Here is a 24,352-nt window from a genome sequence, read left to right as displayed (position 1 = left end):
GCTATGTCTGAGCATGCTCAGTAGGTAAACAATGGCGACCTCACCTCTGCACCTATTAAAGAGGGCGTAGCTTCCACTCTGGCTTCCACCCTAGCAAATTTAACTTTGAAGGAAATAGATTAGTTACTGCACTACCCAAGGCGACTGAGAACAGTAATATGTCACTAGTTTGTCTTGTGGACCTACAGTTCTCTAGATTAACTGACTGATGAACGTGAGGAGAAGATGAACAAAAAGTGGTTGTTTTTTTTGTTTTGCTGTTCTTATAACTTTTTCATACAATGTTCAATTCAGTTCATATTTCACACAAATGTCACAAATGATATGGGCAACAGATATATAAACTCAAAATAACTTTGTCTTGCTTCTTGGGTGAGATCCAGAGGGGGCCTTTTTGCTGTTTTCGACCCAACCCTACTATTAGCACTACCGTGCTAATGATAATGATATTCATGGGGTATTGGCTAAACCCATACAAGTAAGTACAACTGTGAGAGAAAAATGGCATGGGCTGGAGCGACTAGGGAGGTTAGTTGCTAAAGAAAGGTGTCATGTTAAATGTGATATATAAATCTTCACCTTTTCTGTAGATTGTTGTTTACAAGTCTTTGTCAAACGACGTTTTTACCAACCTAGCATTTGAGGACTGGTATGTTTAATTAATTAAGGACCGATTGTTTTAGTTCTCTGAACCCATGTAGAATTTAGGTTTGATTGAGGAGGCCCTATATATATTATAGCTGCCACACTGAATGTGGCTAACACACTATGTCTTATAACGGACACTGGACCATTTTTCCATGGAAATTTTTTCCCAAACCGTTGACATGACGTCACGTTGATAGCCCCACCCTTGCCTGAATGCAAAAAAGGGACTGGCCAGCTGCCATGTTGAGAGTTGTCCCAGTGCTCGAAGAATCTTGCGCTCACACAAGAATGCAAATATCACAAATTCTTATATGTGCCATAGCCCACACGCTAGTTCTTACTGCACTAATCGCATGTTGTCCTATTATTCACTGTGATTCGTACAGTAATTAATCGCGTATCAGTAATTTCACGTCGTCATTACTGCCTTGACGACCGCACGTTCGAATAACGGCCGCGGCTAATTTTTATGCTGAAACTGTAGCTAAAAATGTCCTTAAAACTGCATCACAAACGACAATAGTATGGCTCTAGCCATACTACAATAAGCCTCGAGTAATAAACACATCACTAGCTGGCAGTCGTTGTAGAGGCTAAAAGTAACATCACCCACGCAAACGTATTTTTTGGTTTGTACTAATTGCATTCCAATGGGAAAATTCTCAACGCGGCAGCTGGCCATTCCCTTTTCCAAAGGAAAGAGAGTGGTTTCCAGTCTAAAGCGTTACTCGCATATTTTATTATGCAAGGAATGTAGCAGTAGACTCTCGTTAATCCGGTCACCGGACAGAGCAGCTTGGCCGGGGAATAGCGAGGTGGCTGTACTTCAGGAAATAGCCGCGACTTAAAAATGGCCTTATACCTCGAATCTAATGACTATATAATTTTGCGGTTTTTGTCTCGAGGATAATGAATAATGAATCATTCTGCTGTCTATTTAAGTGCAATCCAATTTTATCTGCCAAACCACACCCAAAACCTATGGTTTGAGGCAGCCAGCACTGGCCAGTATATGGAATGGTGGAGTGGCCACACTTCAGAGTGAGTTTTGTGCAGTAAAAATCTAGCTAGCAATCCGTGCCAAACCATGCAAATGGCCGGTATATATCGAGTATACTCAGAGATATTATTCATATAATTATTATAACACGAGAGCCAGAATAGCGAGAGTCTATACTGCATGTATCCTCGACTCCAGCCCCTTGAATAGTGGGCCTGGTATTTACTGTTGGCACGTGGGTGGACAATTAATTTATTATCTACCGTATTTTATCTCATTGAACGTTAAAACAGTTATTGTGATAAAGAACAGAAAAAAGAAAAAGAAGAGGCTACCTCTCTGTATATACTGTAGACAGAGACAGCTAAGTAAAACATCAGCTCTGTAGATTTATTCATTAACTTGAGGCTCGGATCGGATACACACTTAGGCGACAAGTTAATCTCATAAGAAATTAGTTTAAACCTGTGGGGAAAAAATAAATGTGGATAAGTACAGTGGCTGTGACGTAACATAATGTGATTTACACAATAGATTTACCATTGAAAGCACTATCCATTAATACACTCAAGCAACAAGTCCGGATACACACTCAAGCAACAAGTCCCTCGGATCGGATACACACAAGTCCCTCGGATTGTAAACACATTCAGGCCACACAGTTCTTGGATCAGATACCACGTACTTACTCTGTGACCAATTTTCGGCAAATGTCACAACAATACTTCCTTCCAGAGAGCATGGCACTGAACGTCGAACAGACACACCAACACTTTGAAGATGGCTTCACTCAGAGAAACAAGAGGAGAAATCACCATCACAACACTTCTTTCAGAGAGAGTCCTGTCAAGCTTCACATCAATCAAGAAAGGGAGTGTCTGGAAAGCAGATGGACTTGCTCTGGGACTTGACATAGCCGGTCGGTACGGTACCCACATAAACACCAGCGTACAGACACTTCAACGCCTCCAGCTGCTTGTCTTTCAAGACTAGACCTGGTTTTCCAACACAGGATAACACGTACGCGAGAGCAGAAGAGAAGGTAGCAGCCATTACACAACTTGGACTAGATTTCTTTTTTCAATGACATCATTATAAATGAAACGGATATCAATGTTTTACAAACTAATGCGGAATAAGAATACTGATAAATAATTATACTGCAATTTACGATTACCCAGGTTCTGGGTAATTCTGGCGCATGCGTAAACAGTGTATACCAGGCCGCCTTTCTCAGCGGCTTGGAATCGAGGCTATACTGCATAGATGGGCGTGGCCCGCCTCCAAAGGGGATACGGGTAGCAGCCCTATATAGCATTCGTTCTGCTGCAGAAAATCATGCAGCACCAATCAGATTGCAGAGTGATTACGTTACGTAAGCAGTTTGCATTCAGGAATGCATATGCACCAATCAGATTGTATAACCCTTACGTAATGCATTTTGTTGGCTTCCCAGCCCCTCCCCTCTCTGCAGCAAGCTGAGCTTTGTGGTTAGAGGCGCGGCTAATATTAATGATATTCATAGTTAGTGCAGACCGAATGCTATATAGGGCTGCTACCCGTCTCCCCTTTGGAGGCGGGCCACGCCCATCTATATACTGCATGTATACATACTATTATAGCCTCGTAGCACACAGGTGTAATTTTTCTACGTGTTCTATCGCTATAAGCACCAAACTAGAATTAGTGTTTTTTCGTACACCACTGGAAAATTATAATTTGTAACGCTGTAATTAGTTAAGCATAAGTGGTGTTATAATGGTATGGAATTTTGATCCATTTTTAGATAATTATATCCTTCACACTTTAATTTGAGCTAAATACATACAGGGTATTCAAAAATTTGAACTTGTCACATGCACGGATTCTATTCTTTTGGAGAAACACGTCATGTGTAAGTTTAAAGTTCTGAATTATTAGCGTGCATATACTATGTAATTATTGCAGGTTGTTATTGGAAGACATCAAGTAAGCCCAGTTTATAGCAAGGCACACACAACTTTCTTTCTTTACTGTTAGAATCCATGGAAAGAAGCAAATCTCCATCTTCTTCGTAATAGAGGAATGACTCTAGTACGCAGAAAATCTGGTGGGGGAGCAGTGTATCATGTGAGCATTGAATTACACCATACCATAGCTGTTCTTGTAACTGTTTTGTAGGACTTGGGTAACACAAACTGCACCATTTTCTCATCAAGACAAGACTACAATAGGAAACGTAACTTGCAGTTAATTTGTGACGCTGTTAATCAGAAATGGAAGGTCAACCTGCAACGCAACAAGAAAGATGATATCATTTGCAAGGATAAGTGGAAGGTTTGTCATGGAATATTAATATTAATTTGTCCCCCCCAGGACACAATAATTCCCAACAAAAAATTACTGTAATAGAATTTAACAAGGTGCTGTTTTCATATAATCATAATTATTATGTCTTAGTATTCTCTTACGAGTCATTGATTCACCGTGTAGTTTTTTCGCTTCTGTTATGCAGGTCTCGGGTAGCTCTGCTAAGCTATTGAAAGACTTAGCTTGTCACCACTTCACACTATTGTTGAATGTGAACCTACAAAATCTTCGTCAACTTCTCACTTCGAGTTCTGAGGTCTGCTGTGCACTAACTATAATATTCCATTATTCGTTGCTTTTTATTTTAGGCTTGTATACGGGAGTCTCGGGCTACAGCAAGCACACCCTCTGATGTGATTAATTTATGCAATATTGAACCAAGCATGAACTACAATGATGTCTGCAGTGTAATAGCTGAAAAGTTCTACGATGTTCATCAAGTGGATTTAAACAGATGGGTAATCAATTATTTTGTACGAGGGATGTTCATTATTATAATTATGCACAGGCAAGGTAGTGTGTTCGTTTGTGTGTGTATTACTGCTGTGCGTGTAAATTATGCTCTACTAGCGTCTGTAGGCTTCTAGCCACTTTGAGGTCAGATGAGAACATGCGGTTCAAGGTTATCAATCTAGCTAATTATTAAAGAACTGATCCAGGTGGAGAGATCACTTATTGAGATTGCATTTTGCGACCCTCACCTTGTTTCGCCAAATCACCATCGCCAAACATTTTATAGTATGCTGTATAATTTGAGTATAATAAGTATATCGTATAGCGGAAATTTAGCATCATACGAAAATTAAAACTAGAAAATTATTCTACTGCAATACGTGGTATACTGTAGTAATACGGTAAATTTTTTCAAATTGCAGACTAATTTTTGTTGGTGCACATTATTTTTCATGAATTATCCATTTAGTATTTAAGCTTAAGATGTCTCTATTTTAAATTTTAACAGGTTCATGTCTGCCATCCAACACGATTTAATCCTAGTGCTGCATGGGGGGGGAGGGGCAAAGAAATGCCTGTAATTATTGCACAAGGGTGATGTAGAAAGTATTCTGGTGTCTCCCATAACTGACCCACACCGAAGGAGTACTCATAGTCAAGTAGGATAGTGACGTTGAATCTAAGTTATTATGTTAAAATATAATTTTGTCTTTTTGCGGATGATTTTTGAATGAGCCAAATCAGCAGAAAAATTGACCCTTTTTCGGTTAAACTACATGTATTGCATTCTGGGAAGGATCGTGTGTATACTAATTTAGGTTTAGGTTTTGCGGTTCAACCCATGCATGCAAAGTTCGCATATGTTTGATGCTCCAGTAATACGGAAATAGTTGTTTCGTATCTACCAACCCTACAAAATAATTATTATACTACTATTGCAGGTAATTGACATTGACCCTTTAACACTACCAGGCGTCATGGATATAAAGAAAGAACTTCAGGTGAAGTTAATTATTATAATTATAATATTACTGGGTCATTATTTTATTGTGTATCACAAAGTGTAGGAATGGAACTGGATCTATGGAAAGACCCCAAAATTTACAGTACAAAATACAAAACGCTTTAGCTTTGGGGATGCTGTGAGTCTGCTTGTTTATATTTTGGTAATTAAGTGCTGCACTGTATACGTACATGAATATACAGCATCTCTCTATGGAAATTCAACAAGGTATCATAAAGAATGTCAAACTAGATATTAGTTGGAGGTCAGATGATTTACCTGCTATATGCAAGGCAATGGAAGGCAAGAGAGTGTATGTAATTATCAACAACATGTAGCACAAAAATAATTACGGAATCCATGCATTTTCAGGCACACGATTTTGGCACACTGATATCAACATCGCTATGAAAGCCTCAATTTTCACCACAGACAAGAAACTAGAATATGTACGTGATTGGATACAGAACTTGTGTGTGTAGTAATTATCACTGTGTAATAGTACTCTAATAACTATTATTTATGCTTGTAATTGCTACTACACATGTACGTACGATACTGTTTCAACTAAAACTTGCTTACATGTCACAAAAATAACTGTAGTGTGTATACACTCACTGGAACTAACTCAAAAAGCTCAAATTCGCAAAGGGGTTAGCTTTGCTTGCATCGGGCTGTCTCTGAGGTATCATAGAGGCCCCTACAGGGTTAGAAGACCAGTTCATACTACTATGATGTCCCAATCCAGTTCCAGTATTACTCTGCTGATAGTTGCCTGTCATATTATGCTGTACACCTCCCATCGGACTGCTCTGTCCCAACATGTTGTTTAATAATTGTCCATCTCGAAGCTGTTCGGTTCGTAAACCGACACTGTTATCCATATTGGCAGGCCAGCTAGTATTGCTTTCTCTTTGTGATGTTGAACTAACGTTCCCAATAGACGATGACCAACCCATATGGCTCATACTTGTGGGTGAGTTTGTTTGCATCGGAACTAGTGGTTGCTGCTGCTGCTGCTTGATTCCATGAGCGGTAGAATCTTGAGGTCGGTTTCCATGTTGTGGATAGCTGGTTTGCATACCAACAACTACATTTTTTGTTGGCTGTACAACATTTCCGCTTATGTGACGATTGCTGATTGTTGGCTGTAGCAAATCACCATTCGTTCCAGCTGACAGATAGCTCTTTGTCCCACTGATTAAGTTATTACCACTAGACCGCTGTAGAAAGTCGCCTTGTGATGACTGATTGACTGGCATACGAGATCCTGGTTGAGGTTTACGCTGTGCTGCCGTGTAGCTCACCGGTGAAAATTGATCGTTGGTAAACAAATTCTGTGAGATAGGAGCAGCGCGGTTTTCTGGTACTAATGGAGCATAGTTACTAGGTTTCAATGATGAGGACGCTTGTTGCAAAGTAGCTGGTGACGACTTCCAGATTTCTAAAGCTGGTGGTTGATTTTCAAAGCTTATAACTCTGCCGGTAGATTGTTGGGAAGCTGATTCTGCCATAGATATATTATTTTGTGACGGTTTACTCATTAAACCTCCAAGCAAATCGTTTGAGCCCTGTGTTATCGAAATGTGTGTACACAGTAAACAAAAACAACACAACTCACCCCTTGTGAAGTTATTGTGGAGACAGGTGTAGAAGTAGTTCCTGCTACATGTTGGGACTTATCTGCACCAAAAATATCTTCAATCTTATCAATGGCATCGTCCATAGCTTTCTGTTCAGCAACCTCCCGAGCAAAAGCAACTGTAGACCTACAATAATTATAATGGCTACAGGTAGGCTACATCAGTATACTGTAATTCATGTACATACCATATTACTAAAATGATTTGCAAGTGAAAACCTTTGCGAATGAGCCAACTCTTTGAATATTATTTGAGATAAACTTTTGTGATCGTGATGTTGTGCAATTACAATATAATTATTTGCTATCGCTTTGTGATGCTGCTGCCACCGTTTAGTAGTTGCAAAATATTGTAATAGGATCTGTAATAAAAAATATTTTGGTTAAATCCTTACTTTGTTTGTTCTTCCATTTTAGAAAGATGGTCGAGGTAGGTTTGGTGTTCGGTCTCTACTTTCACCAACATCTCTCGAATCACCAACACAAACTGGTTAAACTACAGAAATTTTAACATGCAATTAACATAATTATTGCCATAAATAAAACTCACACAACCACCCGCGAGTGCTGCGGAATGATTGGCTTCGCTAAAATTACAAAAAGTAGCTTAATGGAAACATTAGTCTGGTGATCTTGAACAGGGCTTTATGCTAGCATAATTTTTAATAATAGGGAGATTTCTAGGAACTAGCATAATCAGAATAATAGGGCACCAAACTACCATAATTTGACCCTCAGAGGTCTGGTAGACCTAATTTCACTTAAAATGTAGCTATACACATCTATCATGTTTGCCATAAATACTGCAATTTGATTGGCTAAGGAAGTGTTCTAGAAAATCATGTACTTATTTAGAAATCATGTACTTCACTTAGAAAATCATGTAGCAAAGATTAGATAAGAACATTCAAATCTGATTGGCTAAATACTGATGGTTGCTATGATCTAAAATGCTTAGACACTGTTTAGGAAGTTTCCACATGATTTAGAAGTCCTTAGGGCTAGTAGAACCCTCACTGCGTTCGGGATACTACAACCAGCCCTTTGGGCTTCTAAATCATGTAGAAACTTCCTAAACAGTGTCGAACTAGTATACAGATCTGTACTACTGTAGCACTAGCCACTAGGCAGGCAGGGCAGGCATGCACTTCGCCCTCTGATCTGTTAAACAGAAACGCTCTTGGAGTGCAACTCTGCTATCCATTGATGGTTTTGTGGTCATTGTACAATACAAATTGTTTTTTCAGAATGAGTGTGTTATCTTTAATGGAATAGGCTGACTTTTTGAGGATTTTTTGACAATAGTCAAAAAGAATAATAGGCATAATTATTATTTTTGTTAAGGCCTAATCTTGAAGGGATTACATGTGTTTTGGTTACCATATAGCGGGAAATATGTTCGTGGGTGCAAATTTTCGCTATTTGGCTCTAGAGCTCAGCATAAATTTTCGTGGATTCTAATATCCGTGTTTCAATGCCAGGAAACCACACCCACCAATAGCTTTGCACGTGAAATACTGGTGCATGGGAGTTTATCCCAGTTTTTAATTTTCGCGTCTTCTGTCTGTCCTAGAAAAACGCGAAATTTTGTACCTCACGAAAAATTTCCTGCTGTACGGTTATTAAGGACTGGGACCTTCAATTAACGTATAGCTGGTAATTTCCAGGGGGAAAATATTCGTGGTTGAAGTTCTGACCATGAATATTTTTACCCGCGAATGAAGCGACCTTGCCTATACCTCTACCTGCAGTGCAAGCAGCAAACACGAAAATATTATCCACGAAGTGACTAAAATAATATTGCTCACCCACAAATGTTTTCCCCCCCGAAAAATACCGACTGAACCAGCTAATACACAACCATGCCCGTCTTTTAACATTAAAAACTTTGTGCGTGGTGCGTATTAGCTGATTCAGCAATAATTGAAGGTCTCAGTCTTTAATATATCTGAGTGTGCATTTCATGGTCAATAATGAATATTGGAGATCTGCAATTATAGCTTGCATACAGCTAAACGGCTAGCTAGAACTAGTGGTAAGTATTGTGTAGCTACAAAGTTCACAATGGCATTTGCAGCTGTCGTTTTAATGCAAGGCTAACTCATAATACCTTCTTGCGAACAGATGATGCTACAACAATTCTGAAGAGATAGCTTCACTGAAAGTAAAACCATAATTATATCCATAACTCGAGAAAGCTCAAGCTTTATTTGCAAATCCAGGAATCCAAATCCAAATAAAGTGGCTAGCTGTAATACACACACATACACATAGTCAAGTCAGCTTTACTATATAGGCGACGCTAGGAGTGCATGAATAATCATGCACTCCTGGAGACGCCCCCCCAATGCATACGTATGACTACTGACCTGTTTCACATTCAAAGTAGGCTCAATCGAGAGAGGAATTAAGAACGGGATCACTCTAGCTGCAAGCATAGTCTTGTCAATTCCAAGTTTCTTTTTTTTCAGAGTTTCATGGTAGATACCTACAAGTAACATAATTATGATAGCACCCTAACACTTCCCAGTTACCAATAGGTGTTAACCAAAACAACTAGGGTTATAACCGAGTACATTATCAACTTTAAACATACATGCATGTAAGAAGAGCATGATACCATTTGTTCGCTTTTGACGCAATACCTAGAATCTACATTAACTCCTGACCTCTTTTATTTTACTATCAGTTTCAAGAGCCTAGATAAATGCAGCATACCCAAAATCGCCATTAGCACCCCGGGTTCTCTCATTGATATGCTCTCTAACGTTGGTATTAACACATCGATGACGATGTGTTTGTCCAGCAGGTCCAACATCTGCCCAAGACACACTAGACACTTGATCACCAGCTACAAATAGAGGAAAGATATCTGCATGAATACCGTACAAAAGAATATAATACTGGTACCCGAATGTAAAACATTAATTGCAATGTAAACGTTGCTACCAAAAGCATGGAAACAAGTGAACAGGGGAGATCAAGCGTCACGTCATTCACATACAAATTTCTTCACAGCAATAATAGAGGCATTTTATGTGGCACATGGCAAGTCCATGTTGTTTACCATGGACCATAATGGTCCAGGACAAGGACAAGGTAAAGATCATGATTATCATAATTTCATGACGCTGGTACTGATAAACGTACAGCTCGCCAGTTGATTGTTAAACAAGCTTTTTGGTGTTGCTTTCCTAGAAAATTGTAGCAAAAAAGAAATTATTACTGAGATAGTAGTAGACAGATTTTCACTTGTGCAATACATAGTAATGTATTGCACAATTGTGAAAATCTGTCGCTACAGCCTTTCAAAGTTTGTATGACCTATAGATAAGTAGTAACTAAAGTTCCAAGATTCACTTGTAGCAGGAATTGACTCATAGAGAGCATACATGTGAATGGCAATCGAAACCACTTAACTAAGACCACTTCTTTATAATTATAACGGTAGAAGGGTTGTTTCCCAGGTGTCTGTTTTATGGAGGTTCCACTGTATCACACAATGTATAGTGCCGCACAATTTCATTTACGGTGGCCTTGAAGGTCACTCAGTAGTTGTGTTCTCAACTTGGTGTTCTGCACTTGAGCTTCGCTGGTTAGTATTCTCAACTTAGTGTTCTGTACTTGAGGTTCGCTATATAGTTAAGCCTTTGCTAGTTGAGCCTTCGGATTAGGTCGTAACTGTGTGTGCTGTGCTATTGGGTCATCTCTATAGTCTAGATCTAGTGTTGCCATGGCCACTATTGTACTAGTTGAGCGGATCAAGCAGAGCGTGGGTAGTGAACAGGATTATAAAGGTCATAATTAGCAGAAAGGTCAAGTGGTGTCCAACCTCCTCTGGCTTTGATCCTAGGCAAGGGGAAAAAACAAATTATGTTTAGACAAAGCACCTTGGTGGAAAGAGTTGGATCCAGAGCATCGAATTTTGCAGAGAGATAGTATAGGACTTTAGTGCTGATCACATGATCTTCAGCTGATGCTCATCACATGATTTTCAGCCGATTAGCTCATCTAAAAGTAGTCACCTGACTATGCTTTATATAACTTACCCGTATATGCTTGATCAGAGGCTGCGGCTACTAAATGTTTCGTTTATTTAATGTTGCTGGAAGAGGAGGTTACAATTCAGTTTGCCATTTTGTCTGGATTTGCGAGGTTTCGGACTACAGGAGTCCGGATTAGCAAGGTTCTACTGTACTAGATATTGAATTAAGTAGAAAACAGGTTTAACAGATCAATCTGTACAAATGGCACGCTGTACACGACGAGGCTAGAGATCACATGACAGCACACACTTAACCAAAATTCTTCTACATGTATTTTAATGCTGGTGCAACTCGGATGGACTCTCTACGTGTGTTCGAAATGCAAACGTGTGATCCCATACACATTTTTTATTCAGGTGAATCGTTCAAAGTAATCATTTTTACCACAAAAATTACCCGCTATACGGTAGTTTTTCTTTTGACCTTTCGTTTATGGCTGACAAATGCCATACAATAATAAATGCGGTATAGGTATTAAACGTACATATAGGTTAACACATCTCACCGATGATTCTCTGGAGGAAAGAATTAGTGCTGTAAGTCGGGGGATGATGGAATGTTTCATGCTGGAGTAGTCTACCATGTTGGCAAAGGTGGGGAGGATGCTCACACACAATTCCTACAACATGAGAGTAATTAAACTTACAAACATTTGTGAATTGGAGTACTACATGTACGTAGTTGCATTTAAATATGACATTCTACAATGTAGGTTTTAATTGAGTAATTGTAATACTGAAAGCACCGCAGGTGCTGATGCCTCGGTGGAGATGCAAAAACTACATAACATAAAGCTACTAAAAACACATGATGAACATTTTTGCATTTTGCTGCATGCAAACTCAGAGTGGGTAATGATCAACCATGATTGTTGTTAAAAATGATCAATGCCAAAAGTTCAGGTCTAAAATTAATGGCTGCATCAGCAGAGCCTTGCAGCTCTCTGCTCACTCTTGCAGCTACCAATAGCTAGCGTTCTAGTGCAGAGCTAACTACTAAGTAGAGTAGCAACACTCGGTAAACAAGTTTGGCTACGTGCTCTTCTGAAAAGGCTGCAATGGCATTCCAAGTAAGCAAAACTAGGCATAACTCGAGAATGAAGCATTATTTTGCAAATCCACGAATTAAAATCCAAGTAAGAAGCCTATAGAAACTCTTATTTGCACTTAATTCATCCTTGAGCAGCTGTAGCAGTCTACACACACAGACACACACTACCGTATACCTCGCTTGCGCATTCGCACCGAGGCATAATTATGCATCCTGTGGCATATCTGCCTATGTACTTGTATGTAAAATGAAAATTAAATCACTCAAATTAACACATGCACTGAATTTCATTGTCTCCAGGGTTATTCTCTATTACATCCCAGGGTTCTCCCTAAAGTGTGGTAGAGTGGTGCAGCGCCACTCTATACATGTACTAAACTCAGCTGCTAGCTGCTTCAATTGAAGCCCAGCAATAATTATTATTTGTAGGTGGGGCTACTTATGCCACGTGGCAGATTATTAATCTATCGAAGCAGACATGACACAGCAGTTTCTGTCACTGTTCTCTTTCCAATTCGTTCAAGCTGCAGCTTTTCACTAGGGAAGCACCCATTAGAAGATGAACTTCAGTGCCCAGAAGACCATGATGCCATGCTGAAATTGACAGTTATCATTAAAAAATTTTCTTTGGAATGCATCAGGAGTGGTCTCTGACATGTTGATCTCTTTTGGCTACACACGCTGCACAACACCACTTTGAAAAAATTTTCTGGAGAGAACCCTGCATCCATGCTGTTATATCATAAGCTTAAATGGAATCTGCTTCCCTTATACACAGCTGTTCCACATACCAAAAAAGGTTCAAACCTAAACCTAACCCTAACCCTAACCCTTCAATTGACATTTTGGTTCCTATAGCAACTGCATTAACACCTTCGTCATACGTACTTGCAGTTGACTATTCTCAGCCTCCAAAGATATGACGATCATTGGCAAGATGTGCGCTTTTACATTGTCCTGTGAAGTTTTCTTCAGAATTTGTTCCATATTTTGGAGAAGTATCAGTGGTACCTATAATTAAAGTTACATGTAAAACATGACTGGAATCCTTCCTCATGCAACTTTAAAGTAGTACAACGTCATGAATGTTATACACTATTATATGACAACTAACCTGAACAGGGTTCTGAATACCAAGTGCTGGAATAAGGATGGGCATGATGAGAGTTTCATGGTCTTGTATGCTGCAGTCCTCTGCAATGAGGAGTACCAGTGGGAGGACAAATGGTACCATCTTATGGTTACGAAACTCCCTTGCTAAAGCTGGCAGGACACGTTGATGTACAACTCTCTGCACACAAATAAAAAATGTACAGTAGTGGCAATAATTATTATCAAATGAGTATCCAAAGTGTACATCACATACAGAAACTGCTCCTGACTTTATATACATGTATATTAAAGTGCGAAGTGCTATTTCCAAATAAATAACGAATGGTGCAAGCTGTGCTGTGCTAAATTAAATGCCTCTCGCCATATTTTGCTTCGCTCAATAGTTATAATTATATAGAAGATCGAGGTATAATGCCGCAATTGTTGAGAAAATGAACCCACACAGTCATTATCTATCTGATGGCTGATGAATGATCTTCAAGGATAGAAGCATATGCAAGATAAAAGTTTTAGTGAGTGCATTTGCTGTCAATGAATAATAAAAAAAAGGGTGGATCTGCAATGAGGTTGGAGTTCACAAGGGCGTTTCTGGCAGTACATGTGTGCAACTCTGCAGCTCTTTTCTGACTCTTGTAGCGCTAACAAACATCTAGCGCTTTAGTACATGGCTAACTCATAAGTTGAATAGAAAGTTTTTGCGGATAGATGATGCCAGGGGCGCAACTAGCAATGAGGCAGAGGAAGGGCCTCTTGCACTTCGGAACTTCCAAGTGTCATGTGATAACTTCTGGCTAGCTAGAGTTAGCTAGCCAACTAGGTACATAGAATGAGCAGAAAACGAGCTCTGTCACTGTCTTGTTGATGAAAAAAGAGAAGAACTGGTAAATAGCAGTTACTGCCACTTACATGCCTTTCTACGCGTTAAATAGTGGGTGTACTTTCCAGTTTAACGGTTTGCGGTGACATAAACACCCGTTTTTCCTCCTTCCTGTAAATTTCTAGTTACGCCCCTGGATGCTATAAAAGATTCTTAACATCCTTCACTGTGAGTAAAACCAGCCATAACTCGAGAAAAAAGCTTTAGTGTGCAAATCCACGAATCAAAATCCAATGCTAGAAGAGCTGTTAGTTTTCGTCGCATTGCAACCGTTGAGTAGATAACAGCTAGAATAGACATACAAACACACACACACACACACACACACACACACACACACACACACACACACACACAGTCAGCTTTACCGTATCCCTCGTGAGGTTACACCTTGAGGCATAATTATGTATGAAATTCAGTTCATGCACCAAATGGGATATCCTGACACATTGGAATGTGCTAGGATTGACCAGAGGAAACACCAAAAAACATGCGAGCAGGAGAGAGCCGTATAATTTCATTACAAATGAGCTTTTAGGTGATTTCCCTGGCCAATCCTAGCAAGCAAATGTTTTTCCCGGACTTGTCTCTTCTTTTTTGTGCGCAGCAGTAAGTGGAGGTTTAAGAATTGAAATGAACGAGCTGTGCAGTCCGATCAGTTTCAAGATCTAGAGAGATAATAATTACAAATACAAGTGAAATTAGAACCTACTGGTTGTATTGTTTCTATTTGCAATGTTGAAATGGCTAGGATTGGCCGGGGGAAAGCACAAAAAAGGTGGTGGAAACGAGAGCCGTACACTAACTCATCACAAAGTCATGTTCATGCATGCACACAGGCCAATAAAAATGCATAACGATATTCATTACATACGTGGTAAACGTGTTCCTCGTTTCGTAATTGTTTGTTACAATGTATTATTGTGTACATGTATATAACTGATTGACTGTTCACGACAGCTCTCTCCCACTTTCTTGCTTCTACGCTTTGGGGTGCTTCCCTGGACAATAGGCCTAGTAATTGTTCACGTTAAAAATGTCAGGTTTTTTTTCCTTTTCTCTTCTTGTGCAAGAGTACATGTAAGTGGTACACAAGGAGCAATGAATCGGTACGGTGGAAGTTCAAAAAGAGAAAACAGGACAGGAATGAATGAGCCTTTATTTAATGCTGACGTATGTTGAATTTTCCAGTTGATAAAACGATATCCTAGTTTATAAGACCAACTGGTTCCAATCTCATATGTCAAATCAAAATCTGTCACTATTACTAATACTTGTTGTATTGAGGCTATCCATACTGTAAACATAATAATTAGGGCGAGCCCTGAGGCTCGCCTCATAGTGTAGCGAGTACTGCAGAGAAACTCAGCGACCAGATATTCGTCTGTCTTGAGTTCATCCGTCTGTCTGTAGCTTGAAGCTTTTTAGTGTGACGATCGTTGCATTTGAACGCTTTTTAGTTTGACAATCGCTGTATTTTTTAAGGATCTTTGTATTACAACTGACATGCAATTACATGAGCAAGACATTAATATTTCTACTGGATGAAACTGATACAGCTCAACAACTAAGGCAATTAGGCAACGGCGTTCCCTACACCATATCAAAGACACCACATCTGCTGGCAAGGCTTATGGAAGTTTGACAACAAGTAGGAGCTAATGAGACAGAAGCTCGTTCGTCGTCAAAATGTTCGAATTGAAGAGGAAGAGAGAATTGCAGTTAGAGAGACATTTAGGAAACAGCAAGTCGAACAAGTGATTACTGCTCGCTACAACTTCTCTTCGCTAAGGCTCACCCCACAATGCTTCCAGCATTCCCCTAGTTATGCCTCGGTGCGCATGCGCAAGCGAGATATACGAGTGTGTGTGTGTGTGTGTGTGTGTGTGTGTGTGTGTGTGTGTGTGTGTGTGTGTGTGTGTGTGTGTGTGTGTGTGTGTGTGTGTGTGTGTGTGTGTGTGTGTGTGTGTGTGTGTGTGTGTGTGTGTGTGTGTGTGTGTGTGTGTGTGTGTGTGTGTGTGTGTGTGTGTGTGTGTGTGTGTGTGTGTGTGTGTGTGTGTGTGTGTGTGTGTGTGTGTGTGTGTGTGTGTGTGTGTGTGTGTGTGTGTGTGTGTGTGTGTGTGTGTGTGTGTGTGTGTGTGTGTGTGTGTGTGTGTGTGTGTGTGTGTGTGTGTGTGTGTGTGTGTGTGTGTGTGTGTGTGTGTGTGTGTGTGTGTGTGTGTGTGTGTGTGTGTGTGTGTGTGTGTGTGTGTGTGTGTGTGTGTGTGTGTGTGTGTGTGTGTGTGTGTGTGTGTGTGTGTGTGTGTGTGTGTGTGTGTGTGTGTGTGTGTGTGTGTGTGTGTGTGTGTGTGTGTGTGTGTGTGTGTGTGTGTGTGTGTGTGTGTGTGTGTGTGTGTGTGTGTGTGTGTGTGTGTGTGTGTGTGTGTGTGTGTGCGCGTTGACTGCTACAGCTGCTCAAGAATCAACGAACTGCAAGTAAGAGTTTCTATAGGCTTCTAGTAACATTTTCTTGATTTGAATTTGTGGATTTGCAAACTAACGCTTTCTTTCGAGTGATGCTTACTTGGAATGCCATCGCAGCCTTTCCATTGCAGCCTTTTCAGAAGAGTGAGTAGCAAACTTGTCCATGGGGTGCTTGTTACTAGTTAGCTCTGCACTAGAGTGTTAGCCAGAGGAGGCTGGAATCACTTGACCTTAGTCACAAGATTCCCCGCACCTTTCGGTGTAGGAGCTAAGTAAGGTCACTAATTGGATTTCTCCAAACTTCTCTTGCAGACTATTTCAAGCCCAATTTTTAGTGTCTGTAAGTTTAAAACATTATTTTGCAGGGGGGGATCAAAGCCAATTTTGCTCAGAAGCAGAGATACAAGTCTCAAAGCTAGCTGTGCGTTGACCTCGAGAACCAGCCGCTCGTGATATCGAGGCTACGTATAGTGCAAAAGTACTGACTTTGTGACAGTGAGAAGAGAGCTGCAAGGCTCTATACTGCAGCGCACTGATGCAGCAGCTATTAATTTTAGACTTTGTATTTTTAGTATGGTCGATCATTTCCCACTCTTTGAGTTTCCCAAATTAGCCTGCATGCAAAATTAATCAATGTAACATTTATTTTAAGTGTTCATCATGACATCTGTGAAATAGCTAGTAGCTTTATATTATGTACCTTAAGGTTACTACTATTGTAGATGGGTAGTAATTTTAGCGTTTTCATTATTCTCTGTTCTCTGTTTTTAGGGTGGTACTAATTTGGGGGGATTTGCATTAGCACAATAATTATTTGAATTATGTATAAGTATGAGTTTTAAGGTTGAATGGAAATTTACTGAGTCAGATACCGACGAACAAGGGCTAGCTTGCTTAGCATACTATCAAAAGTACAGAAAAGAGAAAGAAAGGAATTTTTTAATGAGATTCATAATTTTTAAATTGCGTGGCTGTTATGGTCTGTGGGTTGTTACCCGAGCGCACGTGGGCGGCCTATAAAAGACCATTAATATTATAATAATAGTTATATTTTATGACATTTAAGGAAAAATTAAAAATTTACTATACTTATACAAATGGAGAACAACTCCTCATGAGGCATGCGTTTTATTATTAAAGCGGACTTTAGCATTAATTAAAAATTCGCTAAAATTAATAATAGTGACATTAAGGTACCGTATAGCGGGTAATTTTCGGGGGACAAAATATTCGTGGTTCAGCAATATTGAGACATTTCGTGGGTAATATTTTCGTGGTTGGAGCGGTTGGAGCTGGCACTGCAGGTAAAGGTAGGCAAGGTCGCTTCATTTGTGGGTAAAATATTCGTGGTCAGACCTCCAACCACGAAAATCACGAATATTTTGCCCCACGAAAATTACACGCTATACGGTATATAGCTTTTGACATATCCACCGAGGCATCAGCACCCGTACCCACGGTGATTTGGTACTACATGTAGTATAGTATAATTATACATGTACATGTACATGTAGCTATAGTAACACTAGCCAAACATGCACAATGTGATTGATGCAGTTAACCTTGAGGTGTGTGAATTATACTTACACACATTTACACAACTGTTATGAATGAGAATTAATGTATGTGTACCTGGGGCAGTAATCGAAGAGTTCGAGCAAGTTTATTCTTGAAAAATTGAGATTTCTCCATATCACCTCTCTGATACAGCATGTCCAGATATTTCAGAGTACTGGCTGCTGGTTCTTCAAAAAACTCGTTCTACATGAATACACAGAAGTACAGTCATTTATCTAATTACGTATACACGTGTAATGAAAACAACAAACACTCATGTACCTTGGAAATTTGCAGTGCATCTGGTCTAACTGCCGGTTCTATGGCCAACATACTTCTCACAGAGGGCTTGAAACTCATAGGAACGTTGGTCAAGGCGGATTCCGTTATTCGGCTAATCTACAGAATTTATTACATATGAGATTTAGGATTTTACAATAACCCAAAAATGTTATGCAAATTTTTTCAAAACAATCTTCAGCATCACACCACCTACTTGTTCCGCATTATGCTTGAAGCTTAGGACATTATTGTGGCTGCTGAACAGTGGCCTGCCTTTATTATAAACAGCAAAACAAAGGATTCCAAGTGAAAAAATGTCGCTGGTTTCACTACATGACTTGCTGAGGATATACTCCGGAGCAAGGTAGTCCAAACAGGGATTGGTGAGCACATAATTACGGGAGTCCCACTCGCGAAATGAAAATGACACCTGCACAAAAAGTAACGCATAAAATGTCTAAATTTCCTCACACTAGTGTGTATGGACAGCTAATTTTGACCATACATAGAAAAAACATTTGCAACGTGAATGTTGTTAGAATTGGCCAGGGGAAGCACCAAAACAAGTGCGAACAAGCAAGCGCAATGTACAGCTACAATTGAATATACCCAATGCATCTGGAAATGTCTGCAAGTCCAGCCAACAATGTACAGGTAAGCCCCCCCCCCCCACTAGATGAAACCTATATCTGACTCTAAAGTTTCCTAAAACTAATACTTATGCATTTTTGACACATTATTGTGCTAATAAAATAATTTGTTCCAAATCCGCCAAAATTAGTGCCCTAGAAAAATCATAAAATTAGTACGTATAGGATAGACTACCAGCTAGGTTTGGTGCGTAGCAACAGAAATTGAATTTGTGTGAGCTGGACGAGCTGTGAGAGACACCAGTTGACAGAAAAAGACAAGAAGACGGCTTCAAAACAACGAAAAACTACAGTACAACTTAGTAGAGCTTCTGAAACGCTGGAAAGAACAGACAAGTAAAAAGACTGACTGCAACACTACAAGAAGAAGAATGAAGCTCTGTGGTGGAGTGGAGGGGGTATAGAGCAGACTGGACCGGCATGGAACCTTAAAAAATTCAATAGAAAGTGTCAAGCGATTGCTGAAGTGTTTTTGATGCTTCCTGGTCCCCCTGCCCATGCCCAACTGGAAAAAGCAATACAAAGCAACAGTGGACATGGAAAGAATGGATATTGACTGAACAAACTATTGCTTTCTATAATGTTTTTGTCATCTTCTTGTCACTTTCACTAAAAATTTCATTCCAACTTTTGAGAACTTTCTGCAAATGTTTGTCACTTCCTGTAGAATATGCGTCCATTTCCTGTAGAATATGTGTCCACTTCCTGTAGAATAGGCGCCCATTTCCTGTAGAATATGCGTCCACTTCCTGTAGAATAAGTACCTTCTTGTAGATTATGCTAGCCAATCAGATCAATTACAGATGATGTAATGTAGTCTAAATACCCATTTTTGACCAACTACATGTACTACATAGGTACAGAGCTATAAATCTATTAAACGTGACTATACATGGTATTATAGGACTTGACCTACAGACATTTCTAGCATTCCTGCCATACTGTATACTACACCGGTTACATGTAGATATAGTTGGGTGTGTTTAGCTAGCTGGCTCAGAGTATTTACATCATGCACACTCTGATAGGTCAGTGTGCAAAATTCAAGCCTGTAACAGATCCCACAGCAGGCAGGAAGAAAAGGAGGTACGACACGTGTACCTTAATTAGGAGGTATTTGGTCACAGGGTATATTTCGAGGGTATAAACTCTCGTGGAAATACCGTCAGCTTGCAGATTTAATTTTCGTGTACTAGTCAGCCTTTGGAGCATGTAATACATGTATGTATATTCATGGGTATAAATTTTGCGGTACACCTGCAAAAGTTTATACACTCGAAATAAACCCACTATACATCATGCTATGCCTTTACTGTTGGACGTTCTAGCTACTAAGTAAAATAGTAAAAGATTTTGCTACGCACGAGTCTGAAGAGATGTTTAATGGACTTCAAAGACAAGCGTTTTCAAATTCACGAGTCAAAATCCAGAATAGTGGCTAGAAGCCTATAGAAGCTATTACTTGCACCTGCATCGCTGCAATTGCAAGTAGAGCAGTTATATCCGTAATACATACACAGACACACAGGCACACTACCGCATATCTCCCTTGTGCATGTGCACCGAGGCATAATACAACATTCACGCAGTACATGTACACAAGTACAGCCTCAGGTAAATACAATACAATCAAGTACATGCATGTACACAGGTGCATGTACATAGGTAAAACGTACGCCTATACATACAATGTATGCACAACATACGTACATGTACCTGTGCTTCAGACTGATACTGTGAAAACGAGCTAAAATTGAAGCCCATAAGTTTCCAAGAGCCTTTAGAAGTAACGGCTACAGACTCAGGTGTGATGTTTCCGTGGAGCATTTTAGCATCACTGTGCAGAAAATCTAGAGCTTCTGATAACTGCAGGATGCCGTACTGGATCTCAACAATATGTAGCTCGTACTCCTGATCAGGGGAATGCACACTGAGTTTATACAAAAGTTTTTAACTCACCTTTAATGCAAGTGGGAGTGGGGTAGGCACGTTTTCATACTGCCCAAGAACATTTGCAAGACTTGCTACCACAGGCTCAGTAACAAATGCAAGAGTGTCGCTGCATTGGGAGAATCACAATAAAAACTCACTTATGAGCAAAAACACGTACTTCGACTCTTCTAACTGGTGCTGTATGGTCAGAAGTCTTGGGTGCTTGAGGCGAGCTAGTTGAATGGGACCTTTCCTAAGCATAGACAACACAGCCTCTCTATGTTTCTTTGGCATCTTCTCATACTCTGCTGACTTCTTGTCATACATAAATACAGACACTTCCTGTTAAGAAAAAATTTTACCATAAACACTTGAAATGCTGTGTGAGTTTAAATATACATGTACCTGTAGTTAACTGGTACTTAGGAGACCAAATACTTCACAGCCTTATTACCCGTGGCGCGCGTGGGCGGCCACGGGTATAGAAGTCCGTTGGTTTGTTTGTTTGTGACTGGTGAATTTACTCACCTGGGTGCCATGGCGCTGCGTTTACAGCATGGATAGCCTCCACACAATAAGTTATTAGTTTTAAAAGTGGCAGATTTCGATGTTAAAGCTTCGTTGTCGTATAAAAGTTAAGAAGCTTGTGACTGGGTCTGCTTACCTGAATGCTATAGGGCTGCGTTTACAGCATGGGTAGCCTCCACACAAGTTAGTACTTTTAAATAGTGGCAGCTTTCGATATTAAAGCCTTGTTGTCGAATAAAAGCGAACAAAGCGAACTTGCACGTTGGCCTCTAGCTTACAGGTGTCCTTTATTCGAGGTACGTATTTACAGTTGAAGTGATCCTGTACCAGGAACAATGGAAAAGGGTACCTAAAGTAGAAAGCTAGAATTATGATTCTTGGTTCTTTGCCCCTAGCCCCAGGAGATACTAGGAGCCATAATTATTTCTAAGACTAATAGTCCACAGTGCATGTCTCATCCATACCAAATCTCCATTTTCAAACGTTTCAGCATGCCTCTAGAGTCTCATTGCTCATGTTACTTGCTACTCAGCCAGCTTCCATGCTTCATACAACTGCATTCATGTAAACAGCCGAGGGTTAGCACTTCAGTACTCTAGTTTCAGTATTTTGTCCCTTTGCTATACAGAAATAAACTGTAAATGCACCGTATAACGGAACATTATAGGTAATAATTAATTTGGGGTCGCGGCTGAAGTACAGTATAGCTGGTTATTTTCAAGGCACTAAATTTTCAAGGTTTTTTTCAAGGATTGACCACGAATGAGTGTGATGGCTGAAGATCTTGAAGGAGAGAAAAATTGTGCATTATTTTCCTGTCAATAAATAATTTAAAAGAGGGAGGATCTGCGGAGAAGTTAAGGTTCTGCTCTGGCAGTGCAACTTTGAGGCTCTTTTCTCATTCTGGGCAGCTAAATAATAGTTAGACACTGTTTTGGAGGTGTCTATGGGATTTAAAAGCCCAAAGGCACTGATTGAGTATCCCGAGCGTAGCGAGGGTACTACAAGTGGTTGAGGGCTTCTAAATCATGCGCGGAAAAGGGGGTGTATCTGCAATAAGTTTAAAGTTCGCAATGGCAACTGCAATTCTGTAAGTACAGCTTTGCAGCTCTTTTCTGACTCTTGTTAGAAACTTTGTACGAACGGAACAGATGATGTTGCGAAAGATTCTGAAGAGACTACAACAGCCTTTACAGTAGCCATAACTGGAGAACAAAGCTTTAGTTTGCAAATCCACGAATCAAAATCCAAGGGAACATGGCTAGAAGCCTGTTAGTTTTTGTCACATTGTAACTGTTGAGTAGTTACAGCTGGAATACATGCACGCACTCACGCATACACACTCACGCATACACACACACACAGTCAGCTTTACCGTATCCCTCATGCGGCTACACCTCGAGGCACATGCACTTGTCGATAATTCCTCACCCCCCCCCTACCGAGGATAGGTGGTGATTAGGCTTGAAATTACTTCCCTACCTAAGGGACTTAGATGTCTAATCTCCAATCTCCACATAACACAGGAAAAATATCTAAATTTCCTATACTTTCAGGATAGTGCAAAATTTCCTGTAGACTTTCCTTTATGAATCTTACACATGTCCTGAACTTCTTCAGGAATAGTAAGGGAAACTATACAGGAAACATTGCACTATCCTTTGTAAGTAGGTTGCAGGACACTTGCAGGACACCTGCCATTTTTCAGGAAATGTGCAGATTTTAAGGGCTGCACGAGCAGCACTATAGCAGGAAATTTAAATATTTTCCCTGTGTAACCCCCATGTGTATCAGGGGATTAGACCACATAATGAACCTATCAGTGCAAAGCCCCACTACCCCCCTCCCGGGACAAGGGGGCTTTGTTAGTAAAACCTAGCCCTGGGGGTGGGAACTTTGTAAAGTGAGTATATCATAGCTGTTTGTCTGTATACTAAAGTGTTGCAATTATTATTGTATAGGCCCCCCGGGGTATTTGCCAGGGGTTTGTCAATTAAAATAGCCCCAGGGGAGTCCTTTGCACCTCATAATTGACAAAGCCCCCCTTGTACGTCCCGGGAGGGAGGTAGTGGGGCTTTGCATTGACAGGTGCATAACATGCCCAAAGGTATATAAATTATAGAGGGGAGGGGAGGGCAATAGTTTTGACAAGAACATATTAAGTAACCCTTCGGCCTTCCTTTACAATGCCTCTGTACTCAACATCAGGTGTCGTGTATCCGACATGATCCCCCTATTAATTTTGTCCCCCTATTAATTTTGTCTATGGTCCATTACCTGTCTTGTTGTTTTCTTAATTCCACGATACACTTTCCAAAGAAGGCCGGGTCCAGCACTGGCTATGTGCTTGCCTAGTTCATACTCTCTTGTCACAGGGTTGCCCATGACAGCAGACTTCAGTTTACCCAACAGAGACATCGTTATTTTATAGTCCTACTAAAAAGTTCCAGTCTCTAGCTAGCTAGCTTAGCTTTGGTATAGGTACATGATGAGCATTGTGTGTCCCGTGGTTTATCTAACACAACATAAGACCCAGCCCAACTATAACGAATTACGTGGGCGAAATATGTCACATGAGTCATGACATTGCTTCTGCACTGTACGTGATTCGAATTCAGTAATGAGCATGGCAGTTGAGCAGTCATAATCAGATGGACTGGCCAGCGAGTCTAGTTCAAAGAGAATGGTCATGCATAGATACTATAAATGTACTTTATAGTATCTATGGGTCATGATTCCCCAAGGTAACGGATCGCGGA

General features: G+C 40.2%; 2 protein-coding genes and 1 long non-coding RNA gene across 6 annotated transcripts; 1 reads left to right on the top strand and 2 right to left on the bottom strand.

Annotated features, from left to right (window-relative positions):
- The first annotated feature begins 60 nt into the window (after positions 1-60).
- On the top strand, positions 61-6,026 carry LOC135346656 (lipoyl amidotransferase LIPT1, mitochondrial-like). 2 transcript variants are annotated; one of them, XM_064544352.1, is made up of 12 exons: positions 61-528; positions 591-649; positions 3,479-3,542; positions 3,596-3,616; positions 3,668-3,757; positions 3,809-3,964; positions 4,143-4,253; positions 4,306-4,455; positions 5,392-5,451; positions 5,518-5,592; positions 5,657-5,756; positions 5,826-6,026. In XM_064544352.1, exons 1-12 carry the CDS (start codon positions 502-504, stop codon positions 5,933-5,935), a joined length of 1,023 nt encoding a protein of 340 aa, XP_064400422.1. In that variant the 5' UTR covers positions 61-501; the 3' UTR covers positions 5,936-6,026. The 2 variants fall into 2 exon arrangements, with proteins under 2 accessions (XP_064400422.1, XP_064400423.1); XM_064544353.1 differs by having other exon boundaries at positions 5,657-5,766.
- Positions 1,926-3,195, bottom strand: LOC135346673 (uncharacterized). Its single transcript, XR_010398093.1, has 2 exons — positions 2,189-3,195; positions 1,926-2,113 (listed from the first exon to the last, which is right to left on the bottom strand). It is a non-coding gene; the product is annotated as an uncharacterized LOC135346673 (long non-coding RNA).
- On the bottom strand, positions 5,874-24,114 carry LOC135346637 (SCY1-like protein 2). Of its 3 annotated transcripts, none has more exons than XM_064544319.1 (15): positions 23,871-24,114; positions 21,244-21,407; positions 21,093-21,192; positions 20,844-21,044; positions 18,698-18,913; positions 18,484-18,600; positions 18,277-18,405; positions 13,306-13,482; positions 13,080-13,202; positions 11,647-11,760; positions 9,814-9,946; positions 9,465-9,583; positions 7,491-7,591; positions 7,075-7,222; positions 5,874-7,024 (listed from the first exon to the last, which is right to left on the bottom strand). In XM_064544319.1, exons 1-15 carry the CDS (start codon positions 24,009-24,011, stop codon positions 6,077-6,079), a joined length of 2,931 nt encoding a protein of 976 aa, XP_064400389.1. In that variant the 5' UTR covers positions 24,012-24,114; the 3' UTR covers positions 5,874-6,076. The 3 variants fall into 3 exon arrangements, with proteins under 3 accessions (XP_064400389.1, XP_064400390.1, XP_064400391.1); XM_064544320.1 differs by having other exon boundaries at positions 20,850-21,044; XM_064544321.1 differs by lacking the exon at positions 23,871-24,114 and adding an exon at positions 21,471-23,385.
- Between the last annotated feature and the right edge of the window lie 238 nt (positions 24,115-24,352).

Source organism: Halichondria panicea, chromosome 13 (assembly GCF_963675165.1).
Source record: "Halichondria panicea chromosome 13, odHalPani1.1, whole genome shotgun sequence".
NCBI classification, from domain to species: Eukaryota; Metazoa; Porifera; class Demospongiae; order Suberitida; family Halichondriidae; genus Halichondria; species Halichondria panicea.
The sequence above is the reverse complement of the archived record's forward strand: the minus strand, read 5'-3'. Positions and strand labels throughout refer to the sequence as shown.

Coding starts and splice junctions, on each gene's coding strand:
- LOC135346656 (XM_064544352.1), top strand. CDS start 502: ATGGCATGGGCTGGAGCGACTAGGGAG. Junction 529..590: donor GGGCTGGAGCGACTAGGGAG/GTTAGTTGCTAA, acceptor CCTTTTCTGTAG/ATTGTTGTTTACAAGTCTTT. Junction 4,254..4,305: donor TTCTCACTTCGAGTTCTGAG/GTCTGCTGTGCA, acceptor TTTTTATTTTAG/GCTTGTATACGGGAGTCTCG.
- LOC135346637 (XM_064544319.1), bottom strand. CDS start 24,011: ATGTCTCTGTTGGGTAAACTGAAGTCTGCTGTCATGGGCAACCCTGTG. Junction 9,584..9,813: donor GGTGCTAATGGCGATTTTGG/GTATGCTGCATT, acceptor TGTTACTTGTAG/GTATCTACCATGAAACTCTG. Junction 7,592..9,464: donor CTACTTTGAATGTGAAACAG/GTCAGTAGTCAT, acceptor AAATTTCTGTAG/TTTAACCAGTTTGTGTTGGT.